This window comes from Falco biarmicus, chromosome 1 (genome assembly GCF_023638135.1).
Source record: "Falco biarmicus isolate bFalBia1 chromosome 1, bFalBia1.pri, whole genome shotgun sequence".
In the NCBI taxonomy this organism is placed as follows: Eukaryota; Metazoa; Chordata; class Aves; order Falconiformes; family Falconidae; genus Falco; species Falco biarmicus.
In genome coordinates this window covers 37,985,753-38,002,244 of record NC_079288.1, presented here as the reverse complement: position 1 = coordinate 38,002,244, position 16,492 = coordinate 37,985,753, and the positions used below count along the sequence as shown (strand labels likewise).

The following is a 16,492-nucleotide window of genomic DNA, read 5'->3' as shown; positions in this document are numbered from 1 at the left end:
TCAGGATAGAAGTCCTCGAGTAGACTAGTCTTGCATAGCTTTATACAGACCAGATTTTCATACAGTGCCCTTTGACAGGTTTGGGGGGCTGGGAGGAGGAAACGATAGAAAAAACCTTCAATCCTCAGCCTGTCAGCTATGTACAGTCTATAAGATCAGTGGTGTAGAAGCTGAGCTAGCATATTGTGTGTGAAAGCATCTCTGAGTAATTACGCTTGGAAAAAGGTGTTTTTCTGAGCCATATATCCTTTTCATTTAAATTAAAATATAACATATATATATAAAATTATACATGTCTGTTTAAGGGCTGGAAGGTATCTCCATGAAAAGAATTGTGTTACTGTAGAATGGACTCACATACAGATAACTACTTCGAAGAAAAACAGGAAGGTGCTAAAACTGTTTTCATTGCTATGAGAATTCGGAGAATTTAGGGAGAACAGCAAATATTTTCTAATAGGTAGTAAGAGTCACAAGGCCTGACATAATTAATCTGACATATTACAGATACAGAAATAGTCTCTGCCTGGTAATTAAGCCTTCTTCAGCTAACCAAGAAACTGTCTGTCTTCCTCTCTGCATTTACTTCTACGCCTCCCATTCAGATAATGAGATGGTATGTACAGCTGGAGGAAGTCAGCAACTAATATACCATTCCACAGCTAGATTTCTAATGTGTTCTGGAGCTGAGGTAATTTAGCCGAGGGCCAATAAAGCAAATGTTCCACACTACACAGAAAGGAACCATGCATTTGACATGAAGCATGGTTGTTTTTGTTAACTGGGAAGTGGTCAGTGATTCGCGTTAGTTCTATGCCAGGCCACCTGGTCTTTCTCCAAACAGGAGTAATTTAGGAAAATGTGGTTATTTTAAGCAAATCCACTTGCAGAGTATTTTTGATTCCTAAACTTAAGGATGTATATCAGTATCCTCCAGGAACAGTGGGACCATTAAAAACCAAAAGAGGGGAAAATCCACAAAGACTGGGAGAACACTGACAAATATAATTTCCAGAAGAAACAACAACTTCAGTGGCAAGAATTAATGGGTAGAAGAAAGACAAAAATAAGATATATCTATGTATTCAATAGAGGATAGAAGAGGGAGAAGAACCAGCAGCAGAAGAAAATTAAGAACATTGGAAAAATTAATAGCAAAACTTTCACTCTTTGTGAAAACAGTTAGTTGACACAATACTTAACAATGTTAGTGGAAGGATGATAAGCAATGATAAATGACCTGGGCAATAACAACTGCAAAAATAGTTCTAGGAAGAAAATCTTTCACTAGGATATGGCTAATACTGGAGAAGTTTAATAATGCTTACCCATTATCTGTCCTGGCTTTTATGGGTACTTAATCCTTTTAGACAAAGACTGAGGTGGATTGGATAGGGCAATGGATTTTTAAGCATGCCAGAACCTCTATTTGGGAAGATTCCAAGAGATAATGTTTCTTCTGCTACTTTACTGACCCTCTGTGCCTCCACTATTCCACCCTTGGGAAATCATAACCAATCAGATCGGCGTCTAAGGACTCTTTAAGGATACCTTTTTCCCTTTGAAACTTGTTTTGCTGTATGGAGTGCAAATGGTAAAAGGACAGATGGCATTCTTATTGCAGCAGATGGAATATCTCTTCTGTGAATGTCATTGTTGCCCAGGTGAAGTGAAATCCCAGCTGTATTAATGCAATTCTTTCAGGTGGCAGTACATTGCATCACCAATAAAACTGAGAAAATAGATGCAAATTTAATTGCATGATTTATTCAGGTGGACAATTAAGAGTCAAGAGATTTCATTTCAGCACCTGTCTTTGGCTTAGAATTTTTAGTTTTAACTTTCCAGTGCCTCAGTTCTTATACAATCAAAAAAAAATTACTTCCGTGTAAACCAGAATTTAACATCTTGAATTCTTCAGAGAGAAAACAGAGCAACCATGAGTAACTCAGAATACTAAGATCAAAAACATCATAGGAATTATTAGACAGTTGGTAGCAAGGAATTGCTATTCAGAGAACATGATTATGTGAATTGATTATTTAAACTTAATTATTTACTGCTGCATTCCTCCCCATGCCTATGCTTTCCTTAAGTCAAGTAGGAACATACAACGGTGCTTCAGTGTCCTTTCTCCTTCCCAAGACAGCTTTCATTCAATGAGAAAATTAACCGACTCCTTTTCTTTAGAAATACCTTTAGGCCTTTGTTAAAATATCCTAGGTTCTCCACTTGTGTTGTGGGTTGCCTGTAATACTTATGTTGGAAGGACCTTCTTAATTGAATCAAGTTTTATTTTTTAATATAAAACGTCTCTTACCCTCCTCATAACTGACTACACTTTTGGGTTTATTTTTCCTATTCAGCTTTCTTACCTTGAAGCTATGCTGTAATGAATGCCAGTTTTTCTTGTCACTACTTTCACCAGTCTGAAATGGCCACAGTACCATGAAAGCTAGAGGTGAAGGAGGCATAACATCCAATAGGCTATTAATAGGAAAACAAAGCCCTGACTCATTTTGTACCTTTTTCACAGTTTCACTACCTAATTACAGGATATTACACTATAGAAAGCAATTTAGACTAGAAATACTGTGCAATTTCTGAAGTGAATGATAGCACTTCTAATGGTAAGCAAAGCATAGAGAATCCTGTATTAACAATTATCACATAAAGCTTTTAGTAAACTCACCACATCAAGCAGACTGACTGCAAATATCAGAAGCAGGCAGTATCATCTTCTCACTACAAGTAAGACCTAAATACTCTGCCATGACAAACCTTTTGTACCTTCAAGGGACAGCCTCATTGGCTCTTTTGCCTCTATTCTTCCGGTGTAACAGTTGACAGGGAATGTTTAAAGGGGCCCTGTGTCTTTAGTACAGGGATAAAATACCTCATTCAAAATGAGAAAGAATTTTCCCCAGTATCAATTATGTTTGGACTGAAGAGTTTTCAAAGGCTTAATCCATGACTTGAGCCTCAGAGAATATTTTTGGTTATGGGTGCATTCTCTGGCAAGGCTGACAACTATTATTGCTTGAACCACGGCCCTCAAGTATTGTAGTTCTCTTGGCAGTCCCAGCTCATCATTAGCTTAAGTCTCCAAGCCACCTAGAAAAACCTTAGCCTGAATTTAGATATCCTCAAACAGGTCAGAAGAATAATTCTTAAACATAAGGTAAGAAAGGTGAGGACTTTTTGATGCATTTTGTAGAAAGGCTGAGAAGCAAACAAAGGAATGAAACTTTCTAAGCACTACCAAATATTTTCAGCTGGTCTCAATAATTATTAATGGAGTGATGGGTTCTAAGTCAAATTCTGTTTAAAGTCCAGGGATATTATTTATCTAGCATCCCCTAACAAGTGATTTTTCTGAGTTTATGCTGTCTGTACAAGAGTTACACACTTTCTTAACATACATCCAGACTTAGAAAGATTTCAGTTAGAGAATGTTCTGGAAGAACCTTGTTATAGTCTGAATGGAGGGAATTTTCAAGAAAACTTCAATGAAGGACCATCAACAAGACTTATGCTGACAGATTACCTTATATGGTGACTTAAAAAAAAAATAGATTTTTCTTAAAGCCTAATTTTTCACAAGCATGAGCCAGACAGAATTCTGTATTAATTTTGGAGACTTGCCGAGAGCTCAGTAGTACAAAAATGTGAAGATATTTTTCAAGTTTTTTTCAAACTTTAAACAGGTTAGGAGACCAGCTTCAGGCACTATTAAAAAAATTATATATGTGCTTATACCTAGATATGTATTTCTAAGCATAGACATCTGTGTGAAGTACCTGCTTGTGTAAGATAATATGTAGGTGGGCTTCTTATATATCTTGCCGATACCGTGGGAGTTTCTTTCCTGATATTTCCTATAGACCTTGATCTATAGCTTCTTTCCTAAAAATGTTACTAACCATCTCCCCCAAAACAGTATCAATAACATGCATTCAGAATTTGTAGGGACATTAAATGGGAACACATCCCTTAAATCTTACCAAGTCGCTCAAATGTAATTGCTGAAATTGCTGAATGTTGGTGAATAAACTGAGGAAGAAGATCTGGAGCAAATAAACAAAACTCAGCAGTCTGTCATAAAGGAAAGAGAGCTTCACAAATATCCAATTAAGTAACCGTCATAACACTAATTAATGAACACACTATAGGCACATCCAGTATCATTTGAATTATTTATTTTTTTAAGTGGACAATTTAAATGTTGATGTTATTAACCATTTTGTTTTAAATTTCTTAGAGCCCTTGGCTGAGATCTCTTGCACTAATCATAGTACATAGGGGGAACAAAAGTAGAATGTTCTTTTCCAGTGTGCATGTGTGTCTGTGTGTCTGTGTACGTATGTGCTTTACAATTATCAAACATATATTTACACACCAACTTTACACTGAAGTCTTTAAGAAGTCTTTTCTATGGCAGGGGAAAGAATCAACTGACCAAAGACTTAGGTCTATATGATCCATTTGAGATTTTCCAGTATAGTCCCACAGAGCTTCTTATGCTTTCAAACTTTTGCCGGAATGTTACTCCATCCAGTAGTGTTTCTTTATGAGATGAAACCTGGAGCTGAGGAATGCATCTCTTCAGTTTCCTTAACTTCACTAAACTTTAAATAATTTAAATTATTAAATTGAAATATCAAGACATGTAGTTATTGTTCATATCGCTCATCTGTAACCTTCTAATAATACATCACATTTTTAAAATAATTTAAAAACCAACAAAAAAAAGACTTTGGAGGCTATATACTACACAATCTCCATGGCTCCTGCTTCTTGGGAAATCTGTTACAATATTACAATTCCCAGAATGTAATTGGAGCAGTGGAACAGAACTGTCCGTTGGCAACTTTCACATTCAGCAATCCAGACACTACAACAATAATTTAAAAAATTGCCTTGTGATTTTTTTTTCTGTGTTAAAAAAGGAACACTAACCTACTTCTTAAATATAGTTTGTTTTTTGTGAAACACCACAAGATTTGGCAAAAAAAGATGTAAAAGAAGACTGTTTTGATGTATAAAACTCCTTACCAGTAGAAGAAACACTGACCTTAATTTGGCCTATTCATAGATTTCATGTAGTTTTGCTGCATATTTGAAGCCTTAAAGAGCAGAAAGAGCTGCTAGTCAGTTTGGATATCACAGAACAGTTGCGCACCAATAATTCCTTTAACAGGCAAGATGTTAAACAGTTAAACATGATAAACAGTAAAGTAAAGCAGAAGTGTGTACATAGTATACGCTGTGAGTCATGTGCATGTGCATACGTGATGTATGTGTATATACTGTTTGGCTCTGTGTATCAATATTGTGGGTGCATGCCCATTCTCTACAGATTTAATTAGTAGTTTGCTTTGAATTCTCCTGTTCTGTAGCTTCTAGTTTGAACTAGCTCTTCTCCCCAACACAACCATTCTGCTCCACACCCTGCAAACAAGTTCATCTGTCACTCACCAGCTTTATATCGTCACGTCAGTAAAATTTTAGGACAACTGGATGAAGAATTATTTCTTACATAGAACATGGTAACACTCCCACTGTAGGAAATGGAATGAAACAAATGGAATAAAAGTGCAGTGACTGTGGCGAAAACATCTCCACAGAGTTAGGCCTCAATTTCCTTTTTTGTTTTTGTTTGGGAGTTTTGAGTTGTAAGGTTGTTTTTTTCCACTGGGGTGGGGGGAGGTGGGGTTGTGTGGGTTTTTTTGGAGGGTAGGCTTTCACTCTCCAGAACATATATTTGTGAAAAATGATGTAGCAGGTTAAGGGGGCATAAGAGGAACTGTGTACATACATCAGATTTCCCCTTTTCTCTCCTTGGGCTACTACACATTGCCCCATTTTTTTCCACTAGAAGTGGAAGTGGTTAGCCCCTTGTTTATCACTTAAGGAAAACAGATTAAGCCCAAGGATTCTTAGCAGAGACCAATGTATTTGAGATTGTTCTGAATGATGACATCTGTCACTGCATCAAAGACAAACTGTATGTTACTGGTATCAGTGGCGCAGGTGAAGTGTGAGTAGATCTCCTTGGTCTCCTTGTTGCGATTCAAGTCCTCAAACTGACGTTGGATGTAGACTGCTGCTTCCTCATAAGTGTTTTGGCCTTTGTATTCAGGAAAGCAGACTGTTAAGGGGATGCGTCGGATTTTTTCTGCCAGCAGATCTTTCTTATTCAAAAAAAGGATGAGGGAAGTGTTGATAAACCAATTGTTGTTGCAGATGGAATCAAAGAGACGCAAACTTTCTGCCATTCGACTCTGTAGGAGAGGAAACAACAGTGTCAACAACAGTGTTTCAGCACTATTTTTTTGCGTGAAAAGCACACAAAACATATTATTACATCTATCAATGAGTAAAATCTGCTTTTAGAGAAAAAACTTCTATTCAGTGACTGTCCATCTTACCTGACCATGAAATTTCAGAGGGCTTAATTCACTTATTTTGATACATTTCACCATAGACTACCTCTTTCTTTATTTTTTTAAATATTTTACAACTATGGAGGGAAGTCTAAAACTGAAGATTTAGAAAGAGTAGGTGTAACTTGGGAAATCAAACTTACATTAGCACTATAAACAAATTCTTTAAATAAAAGAGATGTGTAATTTCTAAGGATTTCACACTACAGAAACATTCTACTCTTAAAGGATTTTTTAAAAAGATGGAACTGCTGCAGCACAATTGTAACATTGCATCATCAGATGTGTACTTTAGCACACCACACATGCTCAGAATTTTTTCCTTTCCTCACTTCTCCCCATTGTATAATGGCAAGCTTGGATACACAAGACCCACATGCTACTATGATGGCACAACTTGCATATTTATAGGTGAAAGATATATATATATATATAGTGAAAGCTGAGTTTAGCCAGTCATGTTTAAAATCTTTCTGTCTGCTGGCCTGAGTATGAATAAATTATGAACAATTTAGGATGACCGCCACAATTACATATTTGAAAATAAAAATCCAGTGCTACTATAGACTGAAAGTAGAAATCAGTGGCTGTCCTGAATTTTCCTTATGTGTTGCTGCTGCAACACACACACTTATGGTGCAGCTGGAGCTGTCCATGGTACCAAGTGCTCTTGGAAGGCTGAATTTATTGCTGGGTTTACACCTATCATAGGTGTAAAGAGATGCAATGTCTTGAATAGAAAATATTCTAGATTATTAAAATAAATATCACTCAAGTATTGTCAAAAGATGATACAGCAAATACCTTAATCAGGCATTTTTGCTAATGTCAGTGTTTCCCAGCATGTTACTACTTAGATCTTTATTTCTGTTAGGTTTCATTGGCACATCAGATTGCCATTATCTAAATTTAGTCAGATATTTGTATGTCATGAAAATTTTTTAATGTATGCACTCGTATTTTCTATTGAAAGGAAAACACCTCTTTTAACTAAGTTGTCCTATTCATATTTAAAGAATGTTGAAAAGCATAGCATTTTAAATTCAGCATCAAGGTTTCATTCCAGTCTTTTCCAATATCCAGCAGTAATTTTTATTAATAAAATGATAATTCTTGAAGAAACAGACTTTTATTCTGTCCTTTTTCAGCTGTATTCATGTACTACTGAAAGTGGAAAAAGCTTATAAGATGGAAAATTTGGAATCAGTTTTTTCTGTACAGCAAATGTATTAGGAAAAAAGTGTAGAAACAAATATTCACAAAACAAGGTACATTTTTGAAAAACAGGAAATTCTGAAGATTTCATAGACTCTGAGACAAAGGTAATGTAGGCTGAAAATTGGAATTCTTGCAGTGATGTCTGTTTAATTTCTTGAATATTTTTTTAGCTAAAAGAGTCTTTTAGCTGGGTGCTAGTTATTCTTTTCTTGAAAATTAAGATCAACTAATTTTTCAACTTGGCGATAATGCTGTTTGCTATTTTGACCTCCATGGGCCAGTTTAATATCAGATCCCAAAGCATGAGTTAGGCTTTTTCATCATTTTCCTCTAATCCTGTTCAGACACCCTGAAATAATTTTTGCAATTTTTGAGCACCTTTAAAATCTCAGAATGCTGTAAGGCATATCTCCTTCATGTAGACGTGATCCAATGCATAGCTCTCAAAATAAATTCAAATAGGTAAACCAATGTGATGTTAATCACAGCATGAAATTCAGTATTCCTACTCACACGTCCAGATGAATTGATTTTGTATGGGAAAGATTTCTGTAAAGCTTTTAGCTCTTAACCCAAATGACAAGCCTACAGTTAATATTTTGCCTACAGCTAAAATACTAGATATTGTTCCTTCTCACTTTTTTCTTTTGCTTTATTTAGGCTTTATACTGCTGAAAACACTGTTGTGAGGAATCATGGTTTATTCCTGGTTTATCTTCAACAGTCCTTCCCTCCGTTTTGAGATAACACCAACATTTATTGTACTCTGGTCACAAGATGCAAAGAATCCTTGTACAGTCAGCTCTGTAAAGTCTGCTTGCTGATAAACAATGGATAAAATATATAGAAAGCTTTTCATATACAGCAATATAGATAATAATCTACCTTAAAAGCAATAAGCAAGCTAAATATCTGGAAATTCTTTCCATGTTAAGTTTCCATAAAGAGATGCATATATTCAGATGATTATTCTTTAAACTGATCTCTACAAATGCTGTACAAAACTTGTTCAGATTGGTGTTTCATGTGTTTGTGAAGTCTGGGGGTTTTTAACTCAACGTATCTTTCACCATTTTTTTTCCCCTTCAGTGAACTTGCAATACTGACCTGCTAAATTAAGAAAATAAATGCTGTTCTGTTAGAGTATCTCTTACTTTCACTATTCTCAGATCGTGAGATTGCATAGGATTTAGTATAATTTCTTCAGCGTAGTCCATATAGCAAATATAATTAAATGAGGCATTATTGATCAGTGTAGGGCAAGATGGAAGGGAGGGGTATTGTGAATGATGAGCGTCATTAATGATATGTCAGGATACAGCTGCAAATCCTCCCAGTCTGTTGTCTTTGGTCTCACTTTATACCACAGTCACATAGTGAGTAGTTTTGTAATATGTACAGATCATTAATTTAGTGACTTCAGAGGAGAAAGCAGCTGATTTGGTAATTTTAATTTAAATAAAAGAAAAATAATATTGAAAATGTGTGGTAAAACTCCTGGAGATTACTGATACCTGATTTCCTAGTGCTTCCAAAAGGTATAATGAATCAGTTTATAGAGAACTTACATTTTTTTCAAAGCAGCGTGATTTCTTGAAGAAAGCCTGGAATCACCTCAAGCTTAACAATTTTGGTACAGTCAAAAGTATTTTGGATTGGCAGAAACATAAGACTGTAAGGTTTTTCAAGGGACTGTATATACCATTTGTCATTCCGAACATATTTTTAACTTGTTCTTTAAGTCCTTTTCACGGAACCTCTCCAATCCCACCTCTTGACTAATCTTTCAACAAATAAAAATACATTAATCAATAGCTACTAATTAGTAGACATCGATCAGATTATTTTCTTCAAGAAGATGTTTAAGCTGATTCCTTAAAGCAGAGAAGCAGTCTTCACTTCTTTTCACATAAGGCTGTTCAATTGGTGACTGACAGACATATTTCAGCCCATAGGATGTTTTGGCGTAGCCAGTTACAAAGTCTTTCTCATGCATCTGCATATGTCCTGTTATATATGCCCAGATCCTGGCGTTAGTTCTGGAAGCTGCTGTTAGACCTGCCTGATTCCACAGTGCTGCAACTTGTTTTCAGGTATACCTCTTGTAACAAAAAACAAAAGAAAAGTTCATTTGACTTCTTGCATTTATACCTGATATAAAATACCAGCATTATTCCCAACTGAAAGAAAAAAATATCAGTAGTCTCTTATCATACGTATACAAAGAACATAAAATTTGCAGAAGTTCATAATGCTATTTTCAGAGTGCATTCATCTATCTTTGTATCTGGTTTTTTTCTTGCCAATAACGAAACTGAATAGGGCAGACAGGAAAATAGCTATGTATTTTATCATTGTGTATAAACATACTATGGCAGATACATTGGTCAAGTACATTTCAAGAATCCACGTTTTCTTTTTAATAATTTAATAACAGAAAGCAGTGAAAATAAGGAATCAGAAGTGAGTCAGAATTCTTTGTGACATCAGAATGTGTGCCAAATAATATATTCCTTCTGCCAAAGACGTGTGCCATAGCACGCAGTGGCAGTGTTCTCACAGTACCAACAGGTACTGTACTTTGGATTTTGCTTACTTTGGATGGTGATTCTAAAACCACTGTGACACTTTGCTAATTTCTAACATTCCCACCTATTCTTCTGCAATAACTGACTCCTTTGTTTTCTTCCAATATTAACCTGTAATGAACATAGTTTCACAGTATTTGCTGCATCTCCTGTATAGATTAATCTGCAGGTATTGTGCTTTTTTGCATATGCAATATCTTAGTTTTCCAAAACCCTCATGTGTACATCATGAGTTACCACAGTGGTCCAGAGTAAGTGAACAGGAGGGATTTGGGGTATTAAAAAAAAAGGGGAGTATTCTTTTTACAAGATTATTTACAAATATGTATGTGTTCTATTTATCTGGCTTGTGTTCAGAGGGGTTGAAAATAATCTAGAGCCCAGGTATTTTCGTTCTTGTTTGACTGTGAAATATTCTGGCCTGTTTTTCTGTTTGGCGAGAGGATGATTTTGGCTTTTAATAGAAGCAACAGTATTTTGTGCCTAATTCTCCTAAAATTTCTGTCAGTTGTGTCTAGTGCATCTCCCTTGACTGCACTAGAGTTACTCCAATATTTCAACTGGTGAGATGAAAAGAGAAGAATTATTCACTGTTTATTACATGAAAAGTAATATGAAAATATAATTTATTTAAAATGTACTTTTTATTTGGTTTTATTAGAGAATGTATTGTACTGTTATTACTACAAAGGAAATCTGCAACAGTGTTGATCATTATTGTTACACTAAAACAGTATCCTGAGAAAATTACCCCTTTAAAATGCATAGTTGCGGAAATATGAGCAGACTGTTTTACCTAAGCTTTTCAAATTACTCTTATTTTATTTGTAGCACTATTCCTTGTCATTTGCTATGGGCTGACTCGGTCAGAATTGCACCCTCTGTTCTCAGAGTTATATGAAGGCATTGATTTAGTTATTTTAGTGAGTAATTCTGTGTTTACAATGTTTAAAGATTAAAACCACAGACTACTGGCAGTTTCTGGTCATTTCAAAAGCCCCAGCAGCACAGGGGTGCACCATGATGGTTGGCACTGCCACAGCAGCAGTATGTAGCCAGGCTGAAATCTCACAAGCCTCTTAAGGCATACTGAAATACAAGCAAATTTAATGTAGTTCCTATTTTGTTTGTTGGTGGGGTTTTTTTTACTTATTCCTTTGTAAAGGTGGGGTATTCTGACATTTGAGCCTACTTTATAAACAGATTTATAGGTATAAAAATGTGGCTTTAAAAATCTGTTTGAGGGTTTATGTTTATTTTCACAATGCAGATCCTGAAACAACACATAATCTTCTAAAAACATCATAGGTCTGTTTTCAAATAGTCATGCTTTTCTTTCCTTCCCTGAATTTTTAGCTGGTAATAAAACCATGCAAGAAATTTTTAGGTCAGTTGAAATGCTTTTGGTACTAATTGTCTGGAAAAAAATGTTTTAGAGCTAATACAGGTTTTTGGCCAACTCTCAGAACATTCATGCCAAGAGGATATTGCATTTTTAAAAGTTTGTGTTTATTACTGTATTTTGTAGTGAATCATAATACTGTCTCTCTATGACCAAATCCTCAGTTGGAGTCTGTAGTCCAAGAACAAAAGCAGACAGATAAAACCTTTCCATAAATTGTGAAATGTAATGAATGCGTAGAAGAGGACTGACAGTTTTAAATTACTGTAAACTTGGTTCTCTCTTACATGATGTAAAGTAAGAATTAGTGAACTATTTTACCTAAGAAATTTCTTCTTCATTATAATATCATTATAATACTATTGGTTGAATATCTGAAAGTCATAAATACCTTAAGTAAACGAAATAGAATTTCTTATAGTTAAAATGCAAAGGAGTTATAAAAATTTTCTATTAACATGGAGGAAAAGTAATGGTAAGGAAACGCATTCTTCTTCTCTGCAGTGTCTTTTCCAGTTCAGGAATCCTGAGGGGAGTAGCTAGCCAGGTGGTTAGAAAAAATGTGCTGCTGTAATTTTATATACACAAGCTGGGGTATAAGCAAGATAATGCCAGTGCCTTATCCAGACGGCCTTGTTGGGGGCTAATTGCAAATTCTTTTCTTAGCATGAGAACAAGCAATTGGTTGCTTGAGGGAAAGAACATGCTAAGGAACAGATGGCTGCTTCTGTTCTTCCAATAATTTGCAAACATACAAACATCCCTGGTCATCCTCTGGAAGAGTAGAGGTATGCTTAGCAGGACAGAGTTTCAGAAAAACTAAGAGTTTTCAAAAGGAAGACCCTGTTATCAAGATAGGCAGTAATTAGAAAATTCACTAGGTAAATGGAGCCAAATTGGAATGTAGTATCTCCTCACAGCTTTCACATTAAAGCTCTCTGATCACAGTTGGGAGAGCTATGAACTTAAAAATGAAAAATGATGAAGAAAGTAACTATCATAAATAAGGGAATTAACTGCCATTTGTACTAAATACCTAAGAACTTAATCTTTCAATCATTCTTTCTCTTTCATCATTATTTTAAATCTGGTAGGCATTTGGGGATTGTGACAACCTTAACTAAACTAAATAAAATTTATCTTGTGTAAACCATAAACAATGATGAATAAAATTGGTGCAGGAACAGTAATGTTTGCTTTCCAGAAAAGTCAGAAAATCTTTAAATGTCAGTAAAGCTTGAAATAACCAGTGGAAGCTGAGGCTATTTTCCTGTTGAGGCTTTTCCTTGCGATAGTGGCTGGCATTTAGCATATGCCGGTAGCTATGAGCTGTTTCACAAAATGGCATGAATCTTTTCTTTCTGTTTCAAATGTGTTCTCTAGAGATCCATAACTTAAGACTTTCTAAAGAAAGCAGGTGAAGCTGCAGTATTTGAAGAAGGGGTGGTGGGGTAAAAAGATAATGGAATCTGTTGGATATGAGCATTGGTTTTTCCTTAAGGTTACTGTACAAAAAAAATTGAATCCATTCTGAAAAAAATGACAGTCTACAAAATAAATCAAAGGAAATACCATTGCCCAAGACAGTCATAGTCAAAGCAATTCAGGAATTCAAACGATGTTTGAATAAATGTATAATAGAAGGCAAAGCAGAAGAATTTTGCAGAAGAAAATACATATGATGCAGAAAGCAAGAGTTAACCTGGACAAATATGAAGAGATACTTTTTTCTTTTAAAAAAGCCTAGATTGAATGCTAGTTGAAAGGTCCTTCCTGTCTAGCAGGCAGGCAGTCCTGATTGAGTGCTGGGTAAGAGAGACTTGATTTAAAAGGAAAAAGACTATTGTATGATTCATCTTTTGTTCAAAGAAAGAACACTCCTACAGGAATGCATAGGATGAGGTGGCTATGGGTGTAAATGGGGAAAGATGGTGATAATTTCATGAGTTACAAAAAATAATTACTTTCATCTAAAAATCAAAAAGAAGAAACTATCTGTTGGAGAGGATAGACTTAGACTTAATCCAATTCACTCTATATATCTCTCAAAGAAATTAAGAACCTCACTGAGGTAGGCTTAAACTGGAATGAAACACTTTACCTGTATTGTCCTGTTAATACCTGTTTCTAGCTTTGGCAGCTCCCATGAGAGGAAGACAGGGTAACTAACAGGGATTTGACTTGACAGACTTGTTATGCCTTTCCAAATCCTTTCTTTCTGATCCTAGGATCCCAGATTTTTCCTGGAAATTGTTGGGAATTCTAAAATGTCAAAATTAGGTGGTGTAGAATGGTAAGTCCCATTGTGAATTCATTAAGAAGTGTTCTTAAGTCGCTTAGCAGCTTAACTTATTCTACAAGCAGACGAACTCATTATTCCATCACCAAAGTAATATGCTACATTAGTCTAAAACCACTGCAGGAATTCTTGACCAGTTACGTGGTAAACAAAGCAGGAAGGAGGTCAGGATGACTAGAAGCAGCTATGTCAATATAGCACCTATCATATGGATAGATATACACATGCCATCTATTTCTGTCCTTCCTACCAAAATTCCTGTGTGTCCTGCATATATATAAGGAATGTGAAGTGCAGAAAGGTGGAAATCTAACATAGCATTTTATGTGTTGTCCTGGTTTTAGCTGGGATGTTTTGGCTGTTGCTAGGTAACGTTTATACTAAGTCAACGACTTTTCAGTTTCTTGGGCCCTGCCAGGAAGAGGGCTGGAGGGGCATGGGAAATTGGGAGGGGACACAGCCAGGACAGCTGACCTGAACTAGCCAAAGGGGTACTCCATACCATATGGCATCACGCTGAGTATATAAGCTGGGGAAGAAGAAAGGAGGGACATTCAGCATTATGGCACTTGTCTTGCCAATAACCATTAAGTGTGATGGAGCCCTGCTTTCCTTGGGATGGCTGGACACCTGCCTACCAATGAGAAGTAGTGAATGAATTCCTTGTTTTGCTCTGCTTGTGTGCAAAGCTTTTACTTTACCTACTAAACTGTCTTTATCTCAACTTACAAGTTTTCTCACTTTTACTCTTCCAGTCCTCTTCTCCATCCCACTGTGGGGGAAGTAAGTGAGCAGCTACGAGGTGCTTGGTTGCTGGCCGGGGTGAAACCACAGCATGTATATACATATATTTTATGCCACTACAATGAAGGGAAAATGAAAGAGATGATAAAATAAGGTTTTATATTAGAGGAACCTTGAATCTCTCCTATGAAATGAGCATATAGAAGGCTAATAAACATGGATGTTATAAAGTGGAGCCCTGAAGAAATCTTGTGTGATTTTGGATAGAAAGATATGTATTTATATGGTGAGGGCAAAAAAATGTATTAAGCACGAAACGAGCTTGCTTCCAGTTTTTTGAAACAGAATCATCCTCAAATCAGGAGGAAAAATGATACCAGCAAACAAAATTTCTAAACTACCAAATTAATTCCTTATTATTTAAAAAATAATGTCCTGTAACTGTTTATACTTAGAGTTTGTATGCGAAAATGCAGAACGGGTAGAAGAGGCAGTAGTCAATATTTGATGCCTCTTTTTCAGAGAAGAAAGGGAAAATAAACCTGACAGAGCAGTACTGCAGCATATTGTCTCTCTTGATGGTTTCCTGTGGAGCATTACTACTGTCTTTACAGAAAATTCTGCAGATGATAACAGAATCTGGCAGTATGAATGAGAATTACATGGGGACCTTTAGTCTTGGCTATTGTATAGGATGACAATGAAAACATTATGAATACTTTATCACCTATGATCTCTGCAACTGGAAAAGAATTGTAGTGTTACTAAGGCTTAATGTGGACCAGCCTAGACAAAGCAGATTTAATTGGGAGTATTACTTTAATAATCCTGAACATTTGGCATTTGGTTTTGAAAATTGGTCCCTGCAACTTTTTAGTGTGTACTGAAACAGTAAGTCATGTCTGTAGGAGTACATGATAAATTAAGCACTGTTATATAGTAGTTACATATGGGTGCCAATGACAGACTGGGGTAAACTACTCTTTAATATTATCTATCAGAACTGGTTTATATTCCTAGATCAGGAACAATACAGATTTGTTAATCCTAGTAAGTACAATCTGACACCAAGCTGTGATTATACTAAGGAGGATGCCTGAGCTGAGAAAAGTTTGATTCAACTTCCTGACAGAAGGATTAGATTTTGAGCCAGGGGATTTCCAAGCAAAGGAACAGGACAACAGGTGCTTCTGCTAGGATTTATAAACTAAAGGAAACCTAAAGAAAGGATGTATAGAAAACTCTTGGAAGAACAGAAGAAAAGGTTACTGAGTTCAAGGATCAGAAGGAGTGGGGCATTCATCATTTAGCAAAAATGCTAGAAGAGCCAGATAAAGGCTACTCCAATAAGTCTGGCCAAGGTATTAAAGGTTGTTCCACAACAAGGAAAGGGGCAGAATAAAAACAGAGAAATACTTGTAGATTGAGTTACTGCTTGTGACTAACTATTAATACCTTCTGAGCAAGCTGAAGTACAGGAAATTTGTATTCAGAAGTCATAAAATGTGCATGTGATAGGTACTATATTTATCACTTCACATAAGCGAATTAGAAGTTCAGAGAAAAGTTCTGGGAAAAGGTACGTTCAGGAGAAGAGAAAAATGGGGCAGCCAATATTGGTCCTGTGCCTGATAGAACAGCAACACAAATCAACATTTCTGGAAGGAGTGATAAGGATAGATTGGCAAAAGAAATGCTACTGCAGCTGATGCAGGCCAGAAGAAACTTAAAGCCACAATGGGCAACATACTAAAACCTACATAGTACACAGGTAGTGTCCAGCCAGGGCAGGACT

General features: G+C 36.0%; 2 protein-coding genes across 2 annotated transcripts in view; one reads left to right on the top strand and one right to left on the bottom strand.

Annotated features, from left to right (window-relative positions):
- RSPH14 (radial spoke head 14 homolog) overlaps window positions 1–16,492 on the top strand; it is a 94,917-nt gene that overhangs the window by 6,106 nt on the left and 72,319 nt on the right. The window lies entirely within an intron of this gene.
- The window catches only part of GNAZ (G protein subunit alpha z), a 71,981-nt gene continuing 59,671 nt past the window's right edge, over window positions 4,183–16,492 (bottom strand). The window contains exon 4 of the mRNA XM_056323574.1: window positions 4,183–6,284. Within this exon, the coding sequence (XP_056179549.1) occupies window positions 5,940–6,284 (345 nt within the window). The 3' untranslated portion in view covers window positions 4,183–5,939. The remainder of the gene's footprint in view (window positions 6,285–16,492) is intronic.